The sequence below is a fragment of the Alexandromys fortis genome, unplaced genomic scaffold (genome assembly GCF_014885135.2).
Source record: "Alexandromys fortis isolate MF-2015 unplaced genomic scaffold, M_Fortis_MF-2015_v1.1 scaffold_91, whole genome shotgun sequence".
In the NCBI taxonomy this organism is placed as follows: Eukaryota; Metazoa; Chordata; class Mammalia; order Rodentia; family Cricetidae; genus Alexandromys; species Alexandromys fortis.
In genome coordinates this window covers 3,848,236-3,865,993 of record NW_026067968.1, presented here as the reverse complement: position 1 = coordinate 3,865,993, position 17,758 = coordinate 3,848,236, and the positions used below count along the sequence as shown (strand labels likewise).

The following is a 17,758-nucleotide window of genomic DNA, read 5'->3' as shown; positions in this document are numbered from 1 at the left end:
GGACCAGTGAGGGAGGGCAGCGGAGACTCTGGGGGGTCTGCCAGACGCTGTGGCTCAAGGGCTTCATCACAAATGTCTTCCTACCACTGACTACATGTCCTGCCCTCCTCTAGGACTGGAACTACATGAAAAAGAGCAGAGTCCTGTGATCATGGAACCTATAGTAGAGCCCCTTCACGACAGATGAGCTAGCTCAACAAGGCTTGAAAGGATGGAGGGCCTCAGCAGAGACACATGACTGCCTTCGCCACTCTAAGGAGGGAGTGTCTAAAACAGCGTCAAAACAGAAAAGGAAGGGCTAGTGCAGAAGCCAGTTCTGCACTCACAGAGCCTTCAGAGGCCCCTCTGGTCCTTAGTGTTCTCCTGTCAAACGGGCAGAAGGAAGTCACCAAAGACAGTTGGCATTAAGGAGTATCCATCACGGGCCTGGAACTCACCTAAGAGTCCTTCCAGTATTCTCTTGTTGCAGCCTCGGAAGGCTCGGGTGGATGTTGTCATACTCCTTTGCTTACTAACAGGCAAACTAAAACCAAGAGTTGAACACAGTTAGGAAGAATGGATGTAAAGTAGAACCCCAAGATAAGATTTGTGAGTTCATTGACTTCCCTGTGCCCCAGTTGTAGAAAAATAGCCTGGAAGCCCTGAAGAAATCCAGTCCTCCAGACACACAGGAAGCCGTAGTGATGACCATTCATGCCCAAGGCCAATAACCAGGCCAGCTCCACATCTGACCCACTCACAGTGCCACCCTCCCTAGCCTGCTCTTCTCTGTTATCCAGTCCAGCTCAATCTTCCCTTCCCTTCCTCTAAAGCTAACAGATCCATCCAAGTCTCTTCTAGACTGCACTGTCCCGATACTGGTGGTCCCTACAGAGTTGACACATATTTTCATGCTGATGTCCGTCCTCAACTAGCCTTCTTGATGGCCAGTGTGTGCCTACTTCCCTCAAACCTAGAGTCCAGCATCGATCCAGAATTTCCTCCATGACTGGATGGAACAAGCAGATGACCACATGAAGGAGGAAAGGAAAAAGACATACTTTCTGATACTGCAATCAAGGGCCATGTCCCAGTCAGTCTCTGGTGTTGTGTGGAGCGGCGGGGCTGCGTTCCTGGCACCCGGCCACCCATGCGGCTAGCTTTACCCAAAATAATTGCACGGAAACTGTATTCTTTTAAACACTGCTTGGCCCCATTAGTTCCAGCCTCTTCTCGGCTAACTCTCGCACCTGGACTAGCCTATTTCTAATAATCTGTGTAGCCCACGAGGTGGCTTACCAGGAAAGATCTTAACCTGCGTCTGTCTGGAGTGGGAGAACCATGGCAACTCCTTGACTCAGCTTCTTTCTCCCAGCATTCTGTTCTGTCTACTCTGCCTACCTAATTTTCTGTCCTATGAGGGCCAAGGCAGTTTCTTTATTAGTTAACCAACGAAAGCAACAGATAAGATACAAGACCCACCTCCATCACTCTGGGGTCCTTGTTGCCTATATTTCAGACACACAGACACACAGACACTCAGTCCCAGGCAAAGCTAGAGGAACTCACAGGCCATGCAGCAACGTCCCAGAACTCTGGCTGGCAGACACTTTCAGAAACCCACGACCTGAGCCATCTCCAACCCTGCTCCCTCCCCACCACGGCTGACACCATGTTACTAAGCTAGAAAACAGTCAGCCATGCCAGGAGGAGCCAAGGCCCCGGAGAGACCTCCTGGAGTCGATATGTACAATGGAACACGCTAATCAGCCAGGCCTACAAGTGCAGGCAAATTAGATGGCAAGCCTCACCTGCTCAGCAGTGAGGCTTAGGAGGCAATTACAGAATAACCCCATTTGGAGCACTGGATAATACCTTCCATTTGTAAGGGCTCCATAGTTTACAAAGTGGCTTCACACATCTAACCTCCCGATCCTTCCAGCCCTAGGAGGTAATTAGTTCACAGAAACACAGGCTGAAGCTCAGAACAATGAGGGCACAGTGGGCCCAACTGTCAGTGGCATATGCACAGCATGAAGCCCTGCACTAGGCTGAGCCAGGCTGGCCAGTGCTTCAGGGCCACACTCAAGCTCTCTGCAGAACTGCCTACAGCTGACAGACCAGCACAGAATGCTGGGTCATACAACTCCCAAAGAGGCCTCAAAAGTCACCTAAGCCCCCAACCCCACCCAGCAAAAGCGTCTTCTTCTGCCAACTGGCAACAATGGAACAGAGCCCTGCCAGACTGGTGCTCTAGCTCCCTTTCCAACAGTCCACAACCCAAGTCAGAGTGCTGGAAAATTCTCAGTGCATCTTCCACATGGGAACTGCTGCCCTCCGGACCAACGTGAATGCATACAAGTTCCCCTTTCTAATAGCCCTAGTCTGATGACAGGTGTCAGGCCCCCAGAGAAGTGATGACACAGAAAGGTCATCACAAGGTGCCAACACGTTTCAGAATACATTTAGAGCGAAGGAATGTGAAAAAAGGCACAGATGAAAGCAAACAACTTTCCTAGCCAAAGGTTACAATGAAAATGTGATTTAATTTGTGGTTTTGAACCTTTTGAATAATACTTCAACAAGTGTAGAAAGAGATCACTTGTGTTTATAAAAAGCTCTCACGTTTCCCTACAGTGGTTGGGCCGTGTAAACACACTTAGAGGAGGGGGAGAGAAATAGCTGCTTGTGAAACTTTTAATACTAGCATGTATGAGGATCAGAATTCTAAACCCAGCAGGTTAAAACCATTCTGAAAGCAATTTTGGTATTAGTCTAAATAATTATAGATGGTGCTCACTTAGATAAGGGCCTTTGCCCCCTCGGGGCTCCAAGGGAAAATTCTAGGCATGATAGTTAAGCAAAATAGTTGGTTATTATGGAGGCTTTGCAGTGGCAGTGCAAATTGGTATAATCCTCCTGGAAAGCAATCTGACAGGAGACGAATCTGGACCCATGGAAATGTACAGCCCTTTGACCCAGCAGTCCCACTTCTGGGAATCAATCTGAAAGAAATAATCCAACAGAAAAGGGTTTCATGCATGAAGATAACCACTTCAGTATTATCTGTAACAGCAAAAATTAGAAACCACCTCGGTGTCCAAGGGCGGCTAAGTAAATTACAGTTAATCAACTCGATAGAGCGTCTCAGAACCAGTGAAAATTGACGGCCCTCCAAAGACACAGAGCGGCTGGTGGTGCAGTGGCAGGCAGGGCTCTGGGAGAATGTTAAGTGGCAAATGCAGGCTGTTAGAACTGTGTGTGCACCCTGAGAAAAGCCCAAGCCTGTGTGGACCAGAATGGGACAGGGGAGTGGCACCAGGGTAAGCAGGGCTTTAGCACTCACTAAAGATGGAGGAGGTACCCTTGTAACACTGCTCAGCGCCTGAGAGCAAACGGTGGCTCAGGACCACCCCCATCATGGTCCTGTCACTCAGTATGGAATCTATTCAAGTAAAAAACAGGGACACAGCTAGAGCAGAACATAGTCACTTACCCCAGAGCTGGGACAAGATGTCATTTCTACTAAGACAGTTACATCCCCAAATGAGATTGCAAGTTACTTAAAACTACACTTGTCAAACCTTTTGGTCTCTCCCACACTGTCTAGAATGGCTATGGGCCCCAGAGAGCTGTTGATTATGTACATGACAGCTACTGCTGGTTAGCACATCCGCTGAAAACGGGACATTGGAAAATATTTATTAACTCATGTAGAATTAGCAATAGTAAACCCATCACTTGTTAATATAAATGATGTATATCTTATAATAATAACTAGATTCTTCGCAGCATAAAGAAAATTAGTGAGAAGGCATTGTTTACATTTTATGGGTCTCATTATTGCCTGGATTAATACAAGACGGCTGGGCTTTCATATCTGCTTCGGTATTTAATCTATGGCAACAGCGCCCATCATGCAGCCTCTGGAAGAGGCCATGTACACTCCGGAGAGAGTGAGAGTAGAAAAGGCAAACAACTTCTAGGTGTGATTATGATAATAGTTTGGACCCTCTGGAAGGGTCTTGAGGACCACACTAAAAACCACTGCGATAAATTACAGCATACCAAGCTACAGCTACAGGGCAGTGGGGTAGTTCATAGTTGGAGTGCAACCACACTGAATTATTTCTAAGACTAGATGGAAATATATCCAAAAGTCTACACTTATGGCCTCCAGAGGCAATAGTGCCCTTTTTACTCCTTTAACCTTTCAGGCTTCTCTATAGTGTGTGTATATTTGTTTTAGGGTCAAAAAACATTTTTTGAGGCAGGATTTGGAAAGTCATGGTGTACTCACGCCCTGCAGAATGAACTGGATGGGAAGGTCATTTGAAATCATTAGTAGCCAGTGTTGGTGTGGGGGAGGGAGCGTCACGAAGCAGGGCTGGTGGGGATGGCAGCGTTGCTCCTTAATATGCTGATCGATCCCTGGCACCCAGCACACATTCATCATGATGCCATGTGGCCTGCCTGGGACCCAATGACGAGAATTGAAACTGGCTCAAGCTAATCACTGCTAGATGAAGGTCAAATATAGGTGACTATATATCAGCTATCAGGGTATGAGCGGACATGCCAGTGCCTAAAGCTGTTGGACACGTACAAAAGGGGAAGTCCACACACTTGACTACAAAAGATGTTAGGTTTTCCCTGCTTAAAAAAAAATTGATAATGAAATACTAGAACTCAAATATCACCTGGGGGAAGGAGAAGTGGGATATGATGAGGGTCAATAGTGTTAGCATGTAAATTGCCTGGAGAAGGGGAACACTAAGACCACAGATTAATGGACAGGAACCCCAATGACAAACCACTTATTTAGCATTCACACGGTGCCAGGCCCGAGTCTAACCAAGCTGTCCTGTCCATAAATGAACTCATCTGGTCCTCAAACAAGATGCCATTAAGTTAGCAGATATGGGGGGGGGGTATCTCTGTCTCTACAAAGGACACTGTGCACACAGGCATTGGTATGAACCACCACAGAAATGATTGCTGTAAGTCTGCCTGCCCAGAAGTGATGCACTGGTGACTGACAAGAGGGAGGGACAGGAGTGGGCATGGCAAACCACCGAGACCCTTCCTCCTCCAGAGCACACATGACAAGAGGCTACAGCAAGCAGAGAGTCCACCCAAGACATAAGAGACACCAGTCAGAGAGAAACTGCCCACACGAAGAGGAACTCACACACACACACACAACACACACACACACACACAGAGGACTCAGCATACCACCTCATAACCCTCAGGCAAGCTCACTGTAGACAAGTTCTTCCACACCCAACTGACCTATGCACACTTCAGGAAGCTTGCTAGAGGGGAGTGTGAGGATCCTGGCTAACAGCAGGGTAAACCCACATTGCTACCACACCTTGATGTTCTCAGTAAACACAGGAAGGCAAAATCGGAGACACCTGAACCTGCTTGATGTCTGTCCATTAAGGCAAAAGGACAAGAGAGAGATACGGCAGCTGTGCATGGTGACACACATCTGTGGAGTAAACAGAACAGAATGCTGGGAGGAAGAGGAGGTGAGGTAAGACTCCTCAGACAGACTCCATAGCTCCTCTCAAAGGCACACGCGATGAAGCTCCGACCCAGGATGGACGTAGGCTAGAATCTTCCCGGTAAGCGCACCTTGGGGTGCTTACACACCTTATTAGAAATGAGCTAATCCTGGTGCGAGAGTTAGCCAAGAAGGGGCTAGATATAATGGGCCAAGCAGTGCTTAAATGAATACAGTTTGTGTGTTGTTATTTCGGGGCATAAGCTAGCCAGGCGGCCGGGGTGCTGGGGACGCAGCCCCACCGCTCATATTGCAACACCCAGCACTCAGGAAGCTGTGACAAGAATGCCATAAGTTCGATGCCAACCTGGCCAACTTGGGCCACTGAATGAGTTCCAGACCAGTCAAGGTTACAGAGTGAGACCCTGACTCAAAACTAAACAGACAAAAGGCAGCAGCGGAAGACAGTGAAGGGTGACACTGCCCCCATCTCCTCTCTTACTGGGAAAGTCCTGGTAATACTGATGAGAAATCACTACTTTGAAAAGTTATTTTTGTGGGGGAGTTTTGCTTTGTGGGAGATGTAACCCAGGCTAGCCTCAAACTCTTCCCTACCCCAGGCATTCAAATGCTGAGATTACAGGCATATACCAACACACCTAGCTATCAAAAAAAATTCATCTCAATATTTTGTAGTGTGGGATACAAAAAGTGCCAGGGGTGTGATGAGGACCTGATGGTGCTTGCAGAAAGAGACAGCAGAGGAGACACTGCTCACGAGATGCTTGTGGCCAGCATGCACAAGTAGGGGCACTGAGGCTTTTTTCTTTTTCATTTCTGCCATTTTCTTCTCAGAATTTGACCATTTTCACAATAAAGCTAAATCAAATATAAAGCAACTCCCATTTTTAAGAAGCAAAAGACCTTGCTCTCACTGGGCACTAGACAGGCTCCTTTAACAGTCTTCCGTGTCCAAGTTTTTAAAAACAACAAGAAATAATTCACTTGACTGTCTCAACTCCTAAGTGTGCCAATTTTGCAATCTGCATTTTTCAATTACATTAAAAGCATTTTCCAAATTGCTCTATTCTCCCCTTGATGACACAGGATGAGATTGGATGAGACTTGCTCCCCGAGGAAGAGCCAGCACCTCCGTGCACCCTGGTTTCTCCGGCAGCGCTTGCACATGGGCTGCACCAAACGAGTCAAGTTCAACAACAAAGGTTCCCAGAGAGCAGAAAGCACAGGGTCAGCACAGCGCTGCTCTCAGTCAGCTCAGTTTGTTCCGAGAGCCACACGCTCAGAAAGCAAAGGGAACGGGAAGTGTCTCATGTATTGGCCTCAAATTCATCGCGGTTTTCACTTGAGGAAAGAGAGTGTCAGAAACATTTCACCTCCCACGAAAAGAAAATTCCAGCCAGAAGCTTACAACTTTCTAGAGGCGCTACAGCCTGGCTGTCAACCACCGGAGCCACCTCAGGGGCAGCCAGGAGGATAGTCAACCTTCTCGGGAAGGTGGGAAGGAAAAGAGAGGAGGAAACAGGGCCCAGAAATGTACAGCCCGGGGTGTCTGCCTACCCCTCCCTTGGTCTCTGTCAGATAAAGAAGGACCAGATGATCTCTGCGAGTACTGGTGTGTGTGCGTGTTAACACACACACACATTCTCTCCTTGCCTTCACCTAATTACCCTCAATGCACTGTTAATCATTCACTCCCCAAATACCAAACGCCCACCACCACAACCCGCACCTCCTCCCCAGCTGCGCCTCTCATTTCCAACAGATTTGCCTCGTGCTCGGAATAAATTGCCAATCATCTGCATAATGCTCCACGACTCCTTACTCCACGCATCAAATCACTTCTCAATCTCATTTCGTAAAAATCCATCAAGAATAATTCTTTCAAAACTGAACTAAACCCTCACTCTGGCACTTGGATCCATAAATTCCTTGTCTTTGAATGTGAAATATATCACTTTTTACAAAGCACATCTAAGATACCCTAATATAATCAGATCCACTAACAATGATAAATCAGCAAGATCCTGTAATATATAAAAATGCAAATCTAAGCCACCATGGAAATCATCTATGCTCCTCCTGTCCCTTAACAGAACCCAAGGAGTGAAGCCCAAGAGATTCTGGCTCCATCTGGGAAAGGGGCTTGCTGTTCAACTGGGCACTTCCAGAGGTGAAAGAGGGAGGAGGCAACAGCTTGCTGGCTTTGCTCGGTCTCTATAGCCTACCAGCTCCCATATTGCCTCCATCATATGCTTGCTGTGTGGCTAGGAACAAGTCCCTCAACCCCTGTGGTAAAGTGTGCTACAAACTGTGCCTAGCAGCATGTGACAGGCCCAGTGCAGTTGCTGACTCCCCGTTCTCTCACGTGTTCCTGGTCACCACAGAGCTGGTGATCCACATGAGAAGGCTCCAGCTGGGGTCACCAACTTCCAACCCAAGGCTTTCAGCTATTCCTGAATGCAGTTTGCCTGAGGGAGACAACACAGCTCCCTCCCAGGTTTCCTAAAGTGTGAGGTTGCCTCCCCAGTACTGCCTGAGGCTCAACTTTTGGAGTCAAGCAACTATCTATCACCTGGTGGTCAGAGTGAGCAGCTGGCAAGTGGACCAGCTCTCAGCAGGGCCCGGCAGGTGCACAGCACTGCAAAAGACTGCATAGGTGGCTTGGTGTCGATGATCACAGAAGCCCCATAAATTTTAAAGGTATTTATCTCAGGAGCACAGAGAATGAAACTCTCTAAAATCCATATGCACAAAAACAAACTATGAAGAGATTCACAAAGGCAGAAGCTATATTAAGTCAGAAGACCCTAGGTGAGGTGTTTTTCTGCACATTATGATCTAACCAATCAATACAGGTCCAGGGGGGATTCTCGCTTATGCCAGGCACTGGGCCAGAGGATTTCTTTTCATATTTACAGCAACAGTCCTCGTCAATTGGCATTCTCTCTACTTTACCAGTGATACCCGTGGATCATAGAGACTAAGTGACCTTAAGAAAAGTCACACTGGTACTGAGCAGCGGTAGAGCGCAGCACTAAAAGCCCGCCAACGTTCAGGTTCCATTTACCACACACAGGCCTTCTGCTGAAGCCAGATAGTGCAAAGCCCATCTTCACTACATTAAGCAGCAGAAAAGATGGCATTTATGCACAGTGTGATCGCTGCGGGACTCCTTGCTTTCAAATGGACTCCAGACGCTACAGGGAACAACACAGAAGAGACAGGGCAAGTGTGAGGCATGATACCATCACAAGATGTTTGAGGACAGCTTTTCAGCCGGGGTTTTGGTTGGGGGAAAGAGGGCAGAACCCAGGCTTAGTGCCTGCTAGACAGCATTCCACCTCTGAGCTACACCCCAGCCCCACAACAATACAGAAGACAGTCCTGGTGGCAGACAAGACAGCACACGACCAGCTGGATTGTGTCAACACGCGGGATGCCGCAGGCAGGCCAGGATGGACCGCTAATGAGTGCGGGCCAGAGTAGTTTACCTTTGTACCCCCTTTATCTTTGTCTGCAAAGTTTTCCAAATAAGCATCAATTTCGCTTTTTTTTTAATATATTAAGGAAAATTTGTTATTGAAAAAAATTCTAAAACAAATAAAGCAATAAACAGCACCTAACTCGGATGCTTTATGTGTGGATCTACCTGTGTAAGAACTCAAGTCCCCCACAGCGGGAAGCTCCTGAAGCAGCAGGGAGTCCCCTGGGGGAGAGGGCTGGCACAGCCCCTGTATGGACAGAAAGGCAGGGCTGGCTGTGTTTGGTTTTTTCCCTCAGAAAAGGCATCAAAGGCTGAATTCTATCTTGACATGCAGTGGGTGTTCAAACATGTAGAGCCGAGCGAGTTTACGGGGAAATGAGAGAGAGTCTAAAAGGGTCTCTGTGCTGGGATTACAGCCATGAAAGCCTGAAGCTCATGGCGGAGGGCAGGAAGGATCACTGCCTGCAACAAGAGAGCAGCGGTGCAGAGACTGTGACTCATTGTTTTATTTTACTTAATTGCTCTGGCTGTAAATTTTTCAAAACTAATATAAGCATATTTTACAGCTCACAGAACATTTAGAGCATATTAAAATACATCTTTCCACTGCAGTGTGCCTAGTTGAAAGTTCTGACTGCAAGGTTGGGCTCTGAGGCTATGAAAGACTGGCATGCTGCACTCTATGCCAGTCAGATGGGCGGCGTTGTTCTGCTCCGGATCAGAGAAAAATCCTTTCAAGCAAATGTTCTGGTGAGTCAAAGATTCTACCACATTCTAGAAGCTTGGCTGGACCAAAGATTTAGTAAGTCTTACTGTGCCCCCTAGAGGCGAATAGGATTTCTGCACTCACAAAAAAAAATCTTCCTAAAGCAAGGCAGTAAATTCCAGAAAATGTCTTTAAATCCTCATTGATCACTTAACATGTACCAAATTTCATGCCAGATGCTAAAGAGAATATAAACGTGTGTCTGGCGTGGCTGATGCCCCCGCAAAGCTTACATCCTTTCTATCAGCTCAGATCCCAGAGAGGCACCACCACCTGGAAGGGAAGCGGGTAAATCCCTTAGATAGCAAGACCCCAGCATTCTGAGTGCCAGCAGTGCATGCCAGGTCCCAGCCCAGGTGCTCACATCCAACTTCATCTACTGTTCAGAAAGAGCACGCAAACACAGATAATCTCCTGCACTCACTCAGCTGAGCTTGGTTTACAGCTGTGGACCACATCTCTGACACGAGGAAGGAGCAGTTACTGCTAGGTAGGCCACATACCAACCTCATCTAGGGCAGGACTTCCATCCCCACGTGCTCACCTGAACCCTCCTCCATGCCCTAATCCTCCTGCCCATAACAGCTCCCTGGTTCCTACTCCCTATTCTGCATCCTAAACTTACTCAAAGTCCCAGTTAATACAACCTCAATCACTAAAACTGTTGAACATCTTATGAAAGTTTCTGCTCACTCAGGTTCCAGTTCAACATTCACCTCCAGCTTCTAAAAGCCTCGTTTTCAAGACCTTTCAGTGAGAACAGGAGACACTGATCCTAGCAGCCACAGTCAGTACTGACCCAAATCAACTATGGCAAGTGCTTTGCCTCAAAGGTCATCCCTGGGATGTATTTGGAGGACTAGACGGGGGGGGGGGGGGGCACTCCCTGAAGCTTCCTACCAGCCAAGGAGCCTCAAGCTAGCATCATCACTTCCAGCCCACATGCCTCCTGGGGACAGGCCACACAACAGCATCCTAAACACGGTCCTAAACGCAGGCTTCTTGTCATTCCAAACAAGACAATTGTGACTTCTCCTGGACCAATCCTGGCACATACATCTTTACCAAGCCCAGAGTCAAGGCTCCAACTCATAGACTCCTTTAAAATCCACCATGGAGCATGGTGACACATGCCTTTAGTCCTAGCACTCTGGAGGCTGAGACAGGAAGATCTTTATGAGTGTGTGGCCAGACTGGCCTATACAATGAGTTACGAGGCAGAAGCCCAGTCGCCAGAAATGGCACAGTAAAAGTAGAACTGGCTCCCCAAAGTTATCCTCTGACCTCTACACATGTACCATAGCATGCATGTGGCCACACACACAAACACACATATAATAAATAAGCAAACAATCTTGCAATCCCAGCTTTAGGGAAACAGACAGGCAGATCCCTGGGATATACCAGCTGGCCAACCTAGCCTCCATGGCAAGTTCCAAGCCAATGAAAACCCCTATCTCAAAAAGGGCACCTGAAGAACAACATCCAAGCTTGCCCTGTCCTACACATGCACACACGTGCCCACACAGACACACATACACAAAATAATCATGGGGAGTGGGAAAATAGCTCAGATTATTTGCCTGCACGCACAAGGTCCTAGCCTCAAGGCCCCAGCACCCAAAATCTCAGAAGAAAACAAACAAACAAACAAAAACAGGGATACCTACAGTGTCTGTTCAGAAAACTAAAATTTCTTGTTAGTAATAACCTAGGGTAGTCAAATGTTCAGTGGGGGCTTCAGATAAAGACCAACTCCACAGGGCACGATAGCCATGGCAACCCTCTCCACCTTCTTGCTAGCTTGAGCTCCCCACCTCTACCAAACTGTACTCCCCTCCCTCTAGTGGCCTAGAGACAGATAGGACTATAGCACCCACTTTAGAACCACAGGTAAGTTCCCACCAGAAGCCAAGAGCACACTAGATACTGTGGACACAACACATGAAGGTATTTATACCTCAAGCTTTTGCCAAGGGCATAAAGCAGCAGGTGAGCCAGTCGACTGTAATGCAACCTCCTCCACCCTATGAGTGCTACCTCACCCTTAGTACTGAGGGGTTGGGGAAAGAGCCCAGCCTGCTTCCAGGCTCATCTAAGGGAAGGACCTCTAGATTCAAACAGTGGACAGTGCCCAGTTAAGTGTAAGAAGACAGAAGGCTAGATACAAAAGCAGCTTGTCGACTGTCTGGTCCCAACAGGAAGAACATGACCCATCTGGCTTGATGCAGCTCCTGCTCCTGGCACACTGCCCAACCCAAGAACACTGTTCATTGGTCCCTTTCTGAGCTGGGTCTTGACTGTTCAGTAGAAACTGGCCAAGCAAAAAGCAAAGCAGAAGAACCCTAGAGAAAGAAGGACAAAGAGGAAAAAAGTTCAGCCATCAGGTGAGCTCAAAGTCAAGGAGTGTCCTGTGTGCTCCAGACACTGAAATCCTTAGATAGGCCCCAGGCCCTGCTGGCCTCTGTGCATCAGGCTCTCAGGGTGGAGAACTGAGAGGCCAGGACTCTGGGTAGGTCCAAGATGTCATGAGCCACTCCAGGAACACTGAACACAGATTACATAGGCAAACGCTGCAGAAGCACTAAAACCTGACTCAAAGAAGCCAGGACTCCAGCTGAAGACTGAACTGAAGACATCAGCCTTGCCAGAGCCAGCTACAAGAGTTTCAGCATGATCTGTACATGTCTACCTAAAACTACCACACACAGACATAGCTCACTTCTAAACACTTGAGTGCCCCTCTCTTCACTTGAGAAAATGCATCCTGGATTGGGCTCAAATCAAAATCTCAGACAAGCCGGGCAATGGTGGCGCACGCCTTTAATCCCAGCACTTGGGAGGCAGAGGCAGGCGGATCTCTGTGAGTTCGAGACCAGCCTGGTCTACAGAGCTAGTTCCAGGACAAGCTCCAAAGCCACAGAGAAACCCTGTCTCGAAAAACCAAAAAAAAAAAAAAAAAAATCTCAGACAAAAGGACTCAGATAAGTGGTTTTGAGAATGCTGAGGACAGAGTGGGCTAAGGCCACATTTACTGAGCTTCTATGGGGTCCAGCTCTGCAATAAATGCTAATTTTTTTCATAGTTGTGTGTATATGAAGTTATGTGTACGTGTATATGCAGGTGCACATACATTTGTGTGGGCAAACATAAAAAGGTCAGAGGATAACTTCAGCTGTTGCTCTTCGGGCCCTGTGCTGGCTAGTTTTATGTCAACTTAACACAAGCCTATAGGGAATTTTCTTAATTAGTGATTGATGGGGGAGGGCCCAGTCCATTGTGGGTAAGGCCACCTCTGGCCTGGTGGTCCTGGGTTCTATAAAAAAGCAGACTGAGCAAGTCACGATGAGCATGCCAGTAAGTAGTATCCCTTCATGGCCTCTGAATTGGCTCCTGCCTCCAGATTCCTGCCCTGTTGAGTTCCTGTCCTGACTGCCTTCAGTGCTGGGCTACAATGTGGAAGTGTAAGACAGATAAACCCTTTCTTCCCCAACTTGCTTTTGGTCATGATGTTTCCTCACAGCAATAGTGACCCAGACCAGGACAGGCACCACCCTTGTTTATTAAAACTGGGTCTCTCGCTAGTCTGGAACTCACTATATAAGCTAAACTGGCTGGCCAGAGAACCCCACAGACCCACCTGTCTTCACCTACCTAGTACTGGGATGATAAGTATGCACCCACTTTTTTATGTGGATTCTGGGAATCAAGTTCAGGCTCTTATATTTGTGAGTACTTTACTAATTAAGCCACGACCCAAGCCTACATGATGTGCTTTTTAAAACACATTTCTCAAGCGATCATGTAACAGACGTATGAGTGTCCCTCTTGTGCAGACTCTGAGGGAGACCCATGTGGCCCAAAAACCAGCTACTCTTTGCAGGCTGTTGGAAGCCATGTTCTTCCCAGGAAGCTTGTAGTTCAGCTAGCCAGGGAGTCAGTGGGGTCACTCAGTAAACATCAGTATTTGGCCCCTATAGCTTATTTGTTCTGCTGGCCAGAAATTGGAATTACAGGCTGGAGTTAAATATATCGCATGGTTGGCATGGTGGCACAGGCTTTTCATCCCAGTACTTGGAAAGCAGAGGCAGGCAGATCTCTTTGCCTTTGAGGCCAATCTGGTCTACATAGAGCATCCCAGGCCAGCCAGAGCTAGCCACAGAGTGAGAACCTGTGTTCTCTCTCTCTCTCTCTCTCTCTATGTCTGTGTGTGTGTGTCTGTGTGTGTGTATCTGTCTGTCTGTGTGTCTATGTGAGTGTATCTGTGTTTATGCCTGTGTGTGTGCATGTGTACATGCACAGCACACATGTGAAGGTAAGAGGACAGCATCATGTCAATCCTCAGGTGTTTCAGATAGGGTCTCTCGACTGACCTGGAACTTTGCCATATAGACCAGACTCTCTAGCCCCTAAACTTCCAAGGCTCCACCTGGTGCATGTCACCCTGCCAAACTTTTTCTTGGATTCTGGGGATTCAAATTCAAATCTTCATACTTACAAGGCAAGCATTTTACTGACCAAGCCATTTCCCCAGACTTGTTAGTTGCTGTTTGATTTAAAGATCTCCAACGCTAGCTGGGTGTGGTGATGCATGCCTTTTAAACACAGCATGATGGTGGGGGCGGGGGAGACAGAAGCAGACACCTCTGTGAGTTCAAGGCCAGCCTTGTCTATATAGCTAGTTCCAAGATGGCCAGAGCTACATAGACCCTGTATCAATAAGTAAATAGACTTTACTTATTCCCAGCTCTTAGGAGACAGAGACAGGAGAATAAATAAGTCTCCAAAGTTAGATTATCAAAACTCAAATGCTGATAATTCCGTGCCAGGGTTCAAGGTGAAACAAAACGAAGCATCACAGTTTATGAGTAAAAGATTAAAAGAAACAATATTCAGGGCTGTGAGCACATAGGAAAATGTGCTTGTTCTACTTCAGCTCTTCCTGAGTAGGGGTCGCCTGTCTTCAGGTTAAGCCTGGCCTGCTGCTATGCAGACCAGGGTCTGGCAGGGGGTACATGAGCAGCAGCATGCTCACAGCAGCACGGTTCATAGGAATGTGCCACTGAAGGGTGATGAGATGACCCAAACAGAAAAGGAATAAACTATGGCATACTTAGGCTAAAATAATGGGTTATTATAAAATGAAGTAAGATGTTTATCATCTAAGCATATTGTAATTTATTTAACATTGTGATGCTATGGCAAGGCAACCTTGGGAAAGGAAAAGAATGGGGCAGGAAAAAACAAAGATCTGAGGCAAAGCACAGAGAACCCTCTCTCAAATGGACCAGAGTGAACTGCAGAAATTTCCAAAGCCACTGTCCCAACCGCCGCCTGGCTCTAATCACAACAACGTCCCAGGAAGAGAGCCACTGTGAGCTGTTTTCCCTCACCTTACCTTGAAAGTTTTATCCATGGAAGTAGAGAGAAGCATGTGGCTTTTACAAAAGACTGGACACCACTGAATACTGTTGACAGGGCCCCTGTGGCCTCGCAGGTGGAAGAGCACTTTCTTGGGGACCTTAGTCTCTCTGTACTGACTGTTCAAATATGGCTGGATGAACTCAGACACAGTGGGAGCCACACAGAGGGGTGCTGGGGCACACCCTGCAGGGGGTCCTGGAGGCTCTAGATCTTTGCCCCCACCAGCTTCTGGATTCAGTGCCTGCAGCTGCCTCAGTCTCTTGGGAGTATAGGGAACCACACAGTCCTCACCCCTTTTCCTCTGAAAAGAGCTGGCATTTCTAGCAGTGCTTTCAACTTTGCTTTGAGTCTGAGAAGGTGAATGGAGGGCATCCCAAGCAGGTTTTACTGGCTTTAAGCAGGCAGCTGCCAAGGGCACGTGGCTGGCTGGAGCTCGGCTCATCCACAAAGGACGAGGAAGCTCACTGGTGGAGAAGGTGGTATCAGGGTCCTTTGAGGGCCACTGGAGCCTCTGGCTGGGACAAGATCCTGGGTGACTTCTCCAGATCCGAGCCAGTGGCAGACGTTGGTCCCCCGGGTCTTTATAAGGACTGTGCCCTGTGTGTTGTACCCCCTCTTTTGTCATATCCACTGTACCAGATACAAAACCCGTTCCAGAAGGTCTGGTCACATCATAGGCATCATCCATCTGACCTTCAGGGTTCACAGTTCTAGCAGGCTCTGTCTCAGTCTCTGAGTCAGAATCATCATATGCCACCAACGAGGCCATGCGGACACACAAAGGTGACTTCCTAGAACTAAAAAAGGTCAAGAGTTAGCAACTGTGAATGGGAAAACAGTTCTATACTTCAGAGCAGGAATATCACTTTGAAAATCTAAGACTTCAAACTCCACTAACATGAACACACAAAAAAACAAAGGCTGCACTTTCAAAAGAGCTAAAAGAAAAGATTTCAGATACTCCAACATAAAGACATGATTCTGAGGTAGGAGAGATGGCTCTTCCAGAGGATCAAACAGTTCCACAGGTAGCCCCAGTTCCTAAGGACCCAACACCCTGCTCTGCTCGCCACAACTACCCACACTCATGTACATACTCACATACCGACATATATGCAAACACATACACAATTAAAAATAGAAAGCATACCTTTTTTTAAAAAAGGAAAAATTAAAAAATAAGCTTTGGGCCAGCAAGATGACTAAAGTGGGTTAAATGTGCTTGCTGCCAAGCTTAAAGACCTGAGTTTGATTCCTGGAACCTACATTGCAGAAAGAGAAAAATCAACTCATGAAAGTTGTCCTCTGACCTCAACATGTGTGCCTTGATGTGCATGCCATTGCCGAACCTTATAACTAAATTAATGTTAAAAAAGGAAGGAAGGCAAGAAGAAAGGGAGGGAGGAAGGGAGGAAGGAAGGAAGAAAGGAAAGAAATATGGATAGATGTTAGGGAGATGGCACGGGGAGATGGTATGTTCGCCCTAATTTAAACATAACATATTATATTTTTTTAAAAAAAAACCTAAGTAATTTTTAAAAATAAATGGATTTCCAGTCTCCAATAGACATACTTAGAACACACAATTTTTAATGGGAACCTACGTGGGGCTGGGGATGAAGCTTGCTAACAGAATACTTGCTAACTCATGCAAAGTTCTGGGTTTGCCTCTTAGCACTGCAAAGCAGAAGAGGAGAAGAAAGTAAAGAAAAGAAAGAAGACAACAACAATAATCTAGGTATGGTGAGTCCAGCACTCGTGAAGCTGAGGCAGGGGGATTATTATTTCAAGGCTATCCTAGAATATATAGCAAGACCCTGTCTTTAAAAACAATCAAAGGAAAAAATGAGAGAAAACAAGCTTTTGGAGATGCAGAGCAATAGGAAGAGCACCTACCTGGCATGCCAAAGCCCAGGGCTGGATCCTAAGGCACCAGGCTACCTACCCAAATGTGGCAGGAGCAGTTTTGGTCATGGCATCCAAAACTGTGTCTCACCCCAAATGCACAGATTCATAAAGTAATAAATTTCATTTTAAAAATTCTTCCTGGAATTCTGAGCCATCACAAATTGTTATTGGCTAGTTCTCAGTAAGAGATGGTTTGGTATTTTAATTCAGTACTTTAATATCATGAAGAGAACAGCAAGAACAGTTAAGAAAATAAGGGTGCTAAACATCATAGCCAGCAGAGGGCATGGTGGAACAGGGTGCAAGCCTGGGCTGTGGACCAACTTCCCCGATGAAAGAAAACCCAGCTAGCCTCATGTTTGGGGTTTTATACTTATTTGTGCATCTGTGCATTTGTGCATAACTATGGAAGTGTGCAAACCTGTGCTTCTGCACACGAGAAGGCCAGAACAAGGCATCCGTGTCTCCTCTATTGCTTTCCATCTATTCTTCTGAGGCATAGTCCTCCTGTCTCTGACCTCTTAGAGGTAGGGTTACAGGCAAGTGTGTAATGCCTAGTTTGTTAACATGGGTGCTGGGATCCAAACTTTGGTCCTCATGATTTCAAAGTAAATGCTCTTAACAGCTGAGCCTCTCTAACCCCAAACTGTTAACACTCACTTTC

The 17,758-nt window shown here is 47.0% G+C and overlaps 1 protein-coding gene across 2 annotated transcripts in view; it reads right to left on the bottom strand.

The window, feature by feature from the left end:
• Wdr25 (WD repeat domain 25) overlaps positions 1 to 17,758 on the bottom strand; it is a 127,641-nt gene that overhangs the window by 108,141 nt on the left and 1,742 nt on the right. For both annotated transcript variants that reach the window (XM_050154669.1, XM_050154668.1), the window contains exon 2: positions 15,161 to 15,983. In XM_050154669.1, the coding sequence (XP_050010626.1) occupies positions 15,161 to 15,955 (795 nt within the window). In that variant the 5' untranslated portion in view covers positions 15,956 to 15,983. The remainder of the gene's footprint in view (positions 1 to 15,160; positions 15,984 to 17,758) is intronic.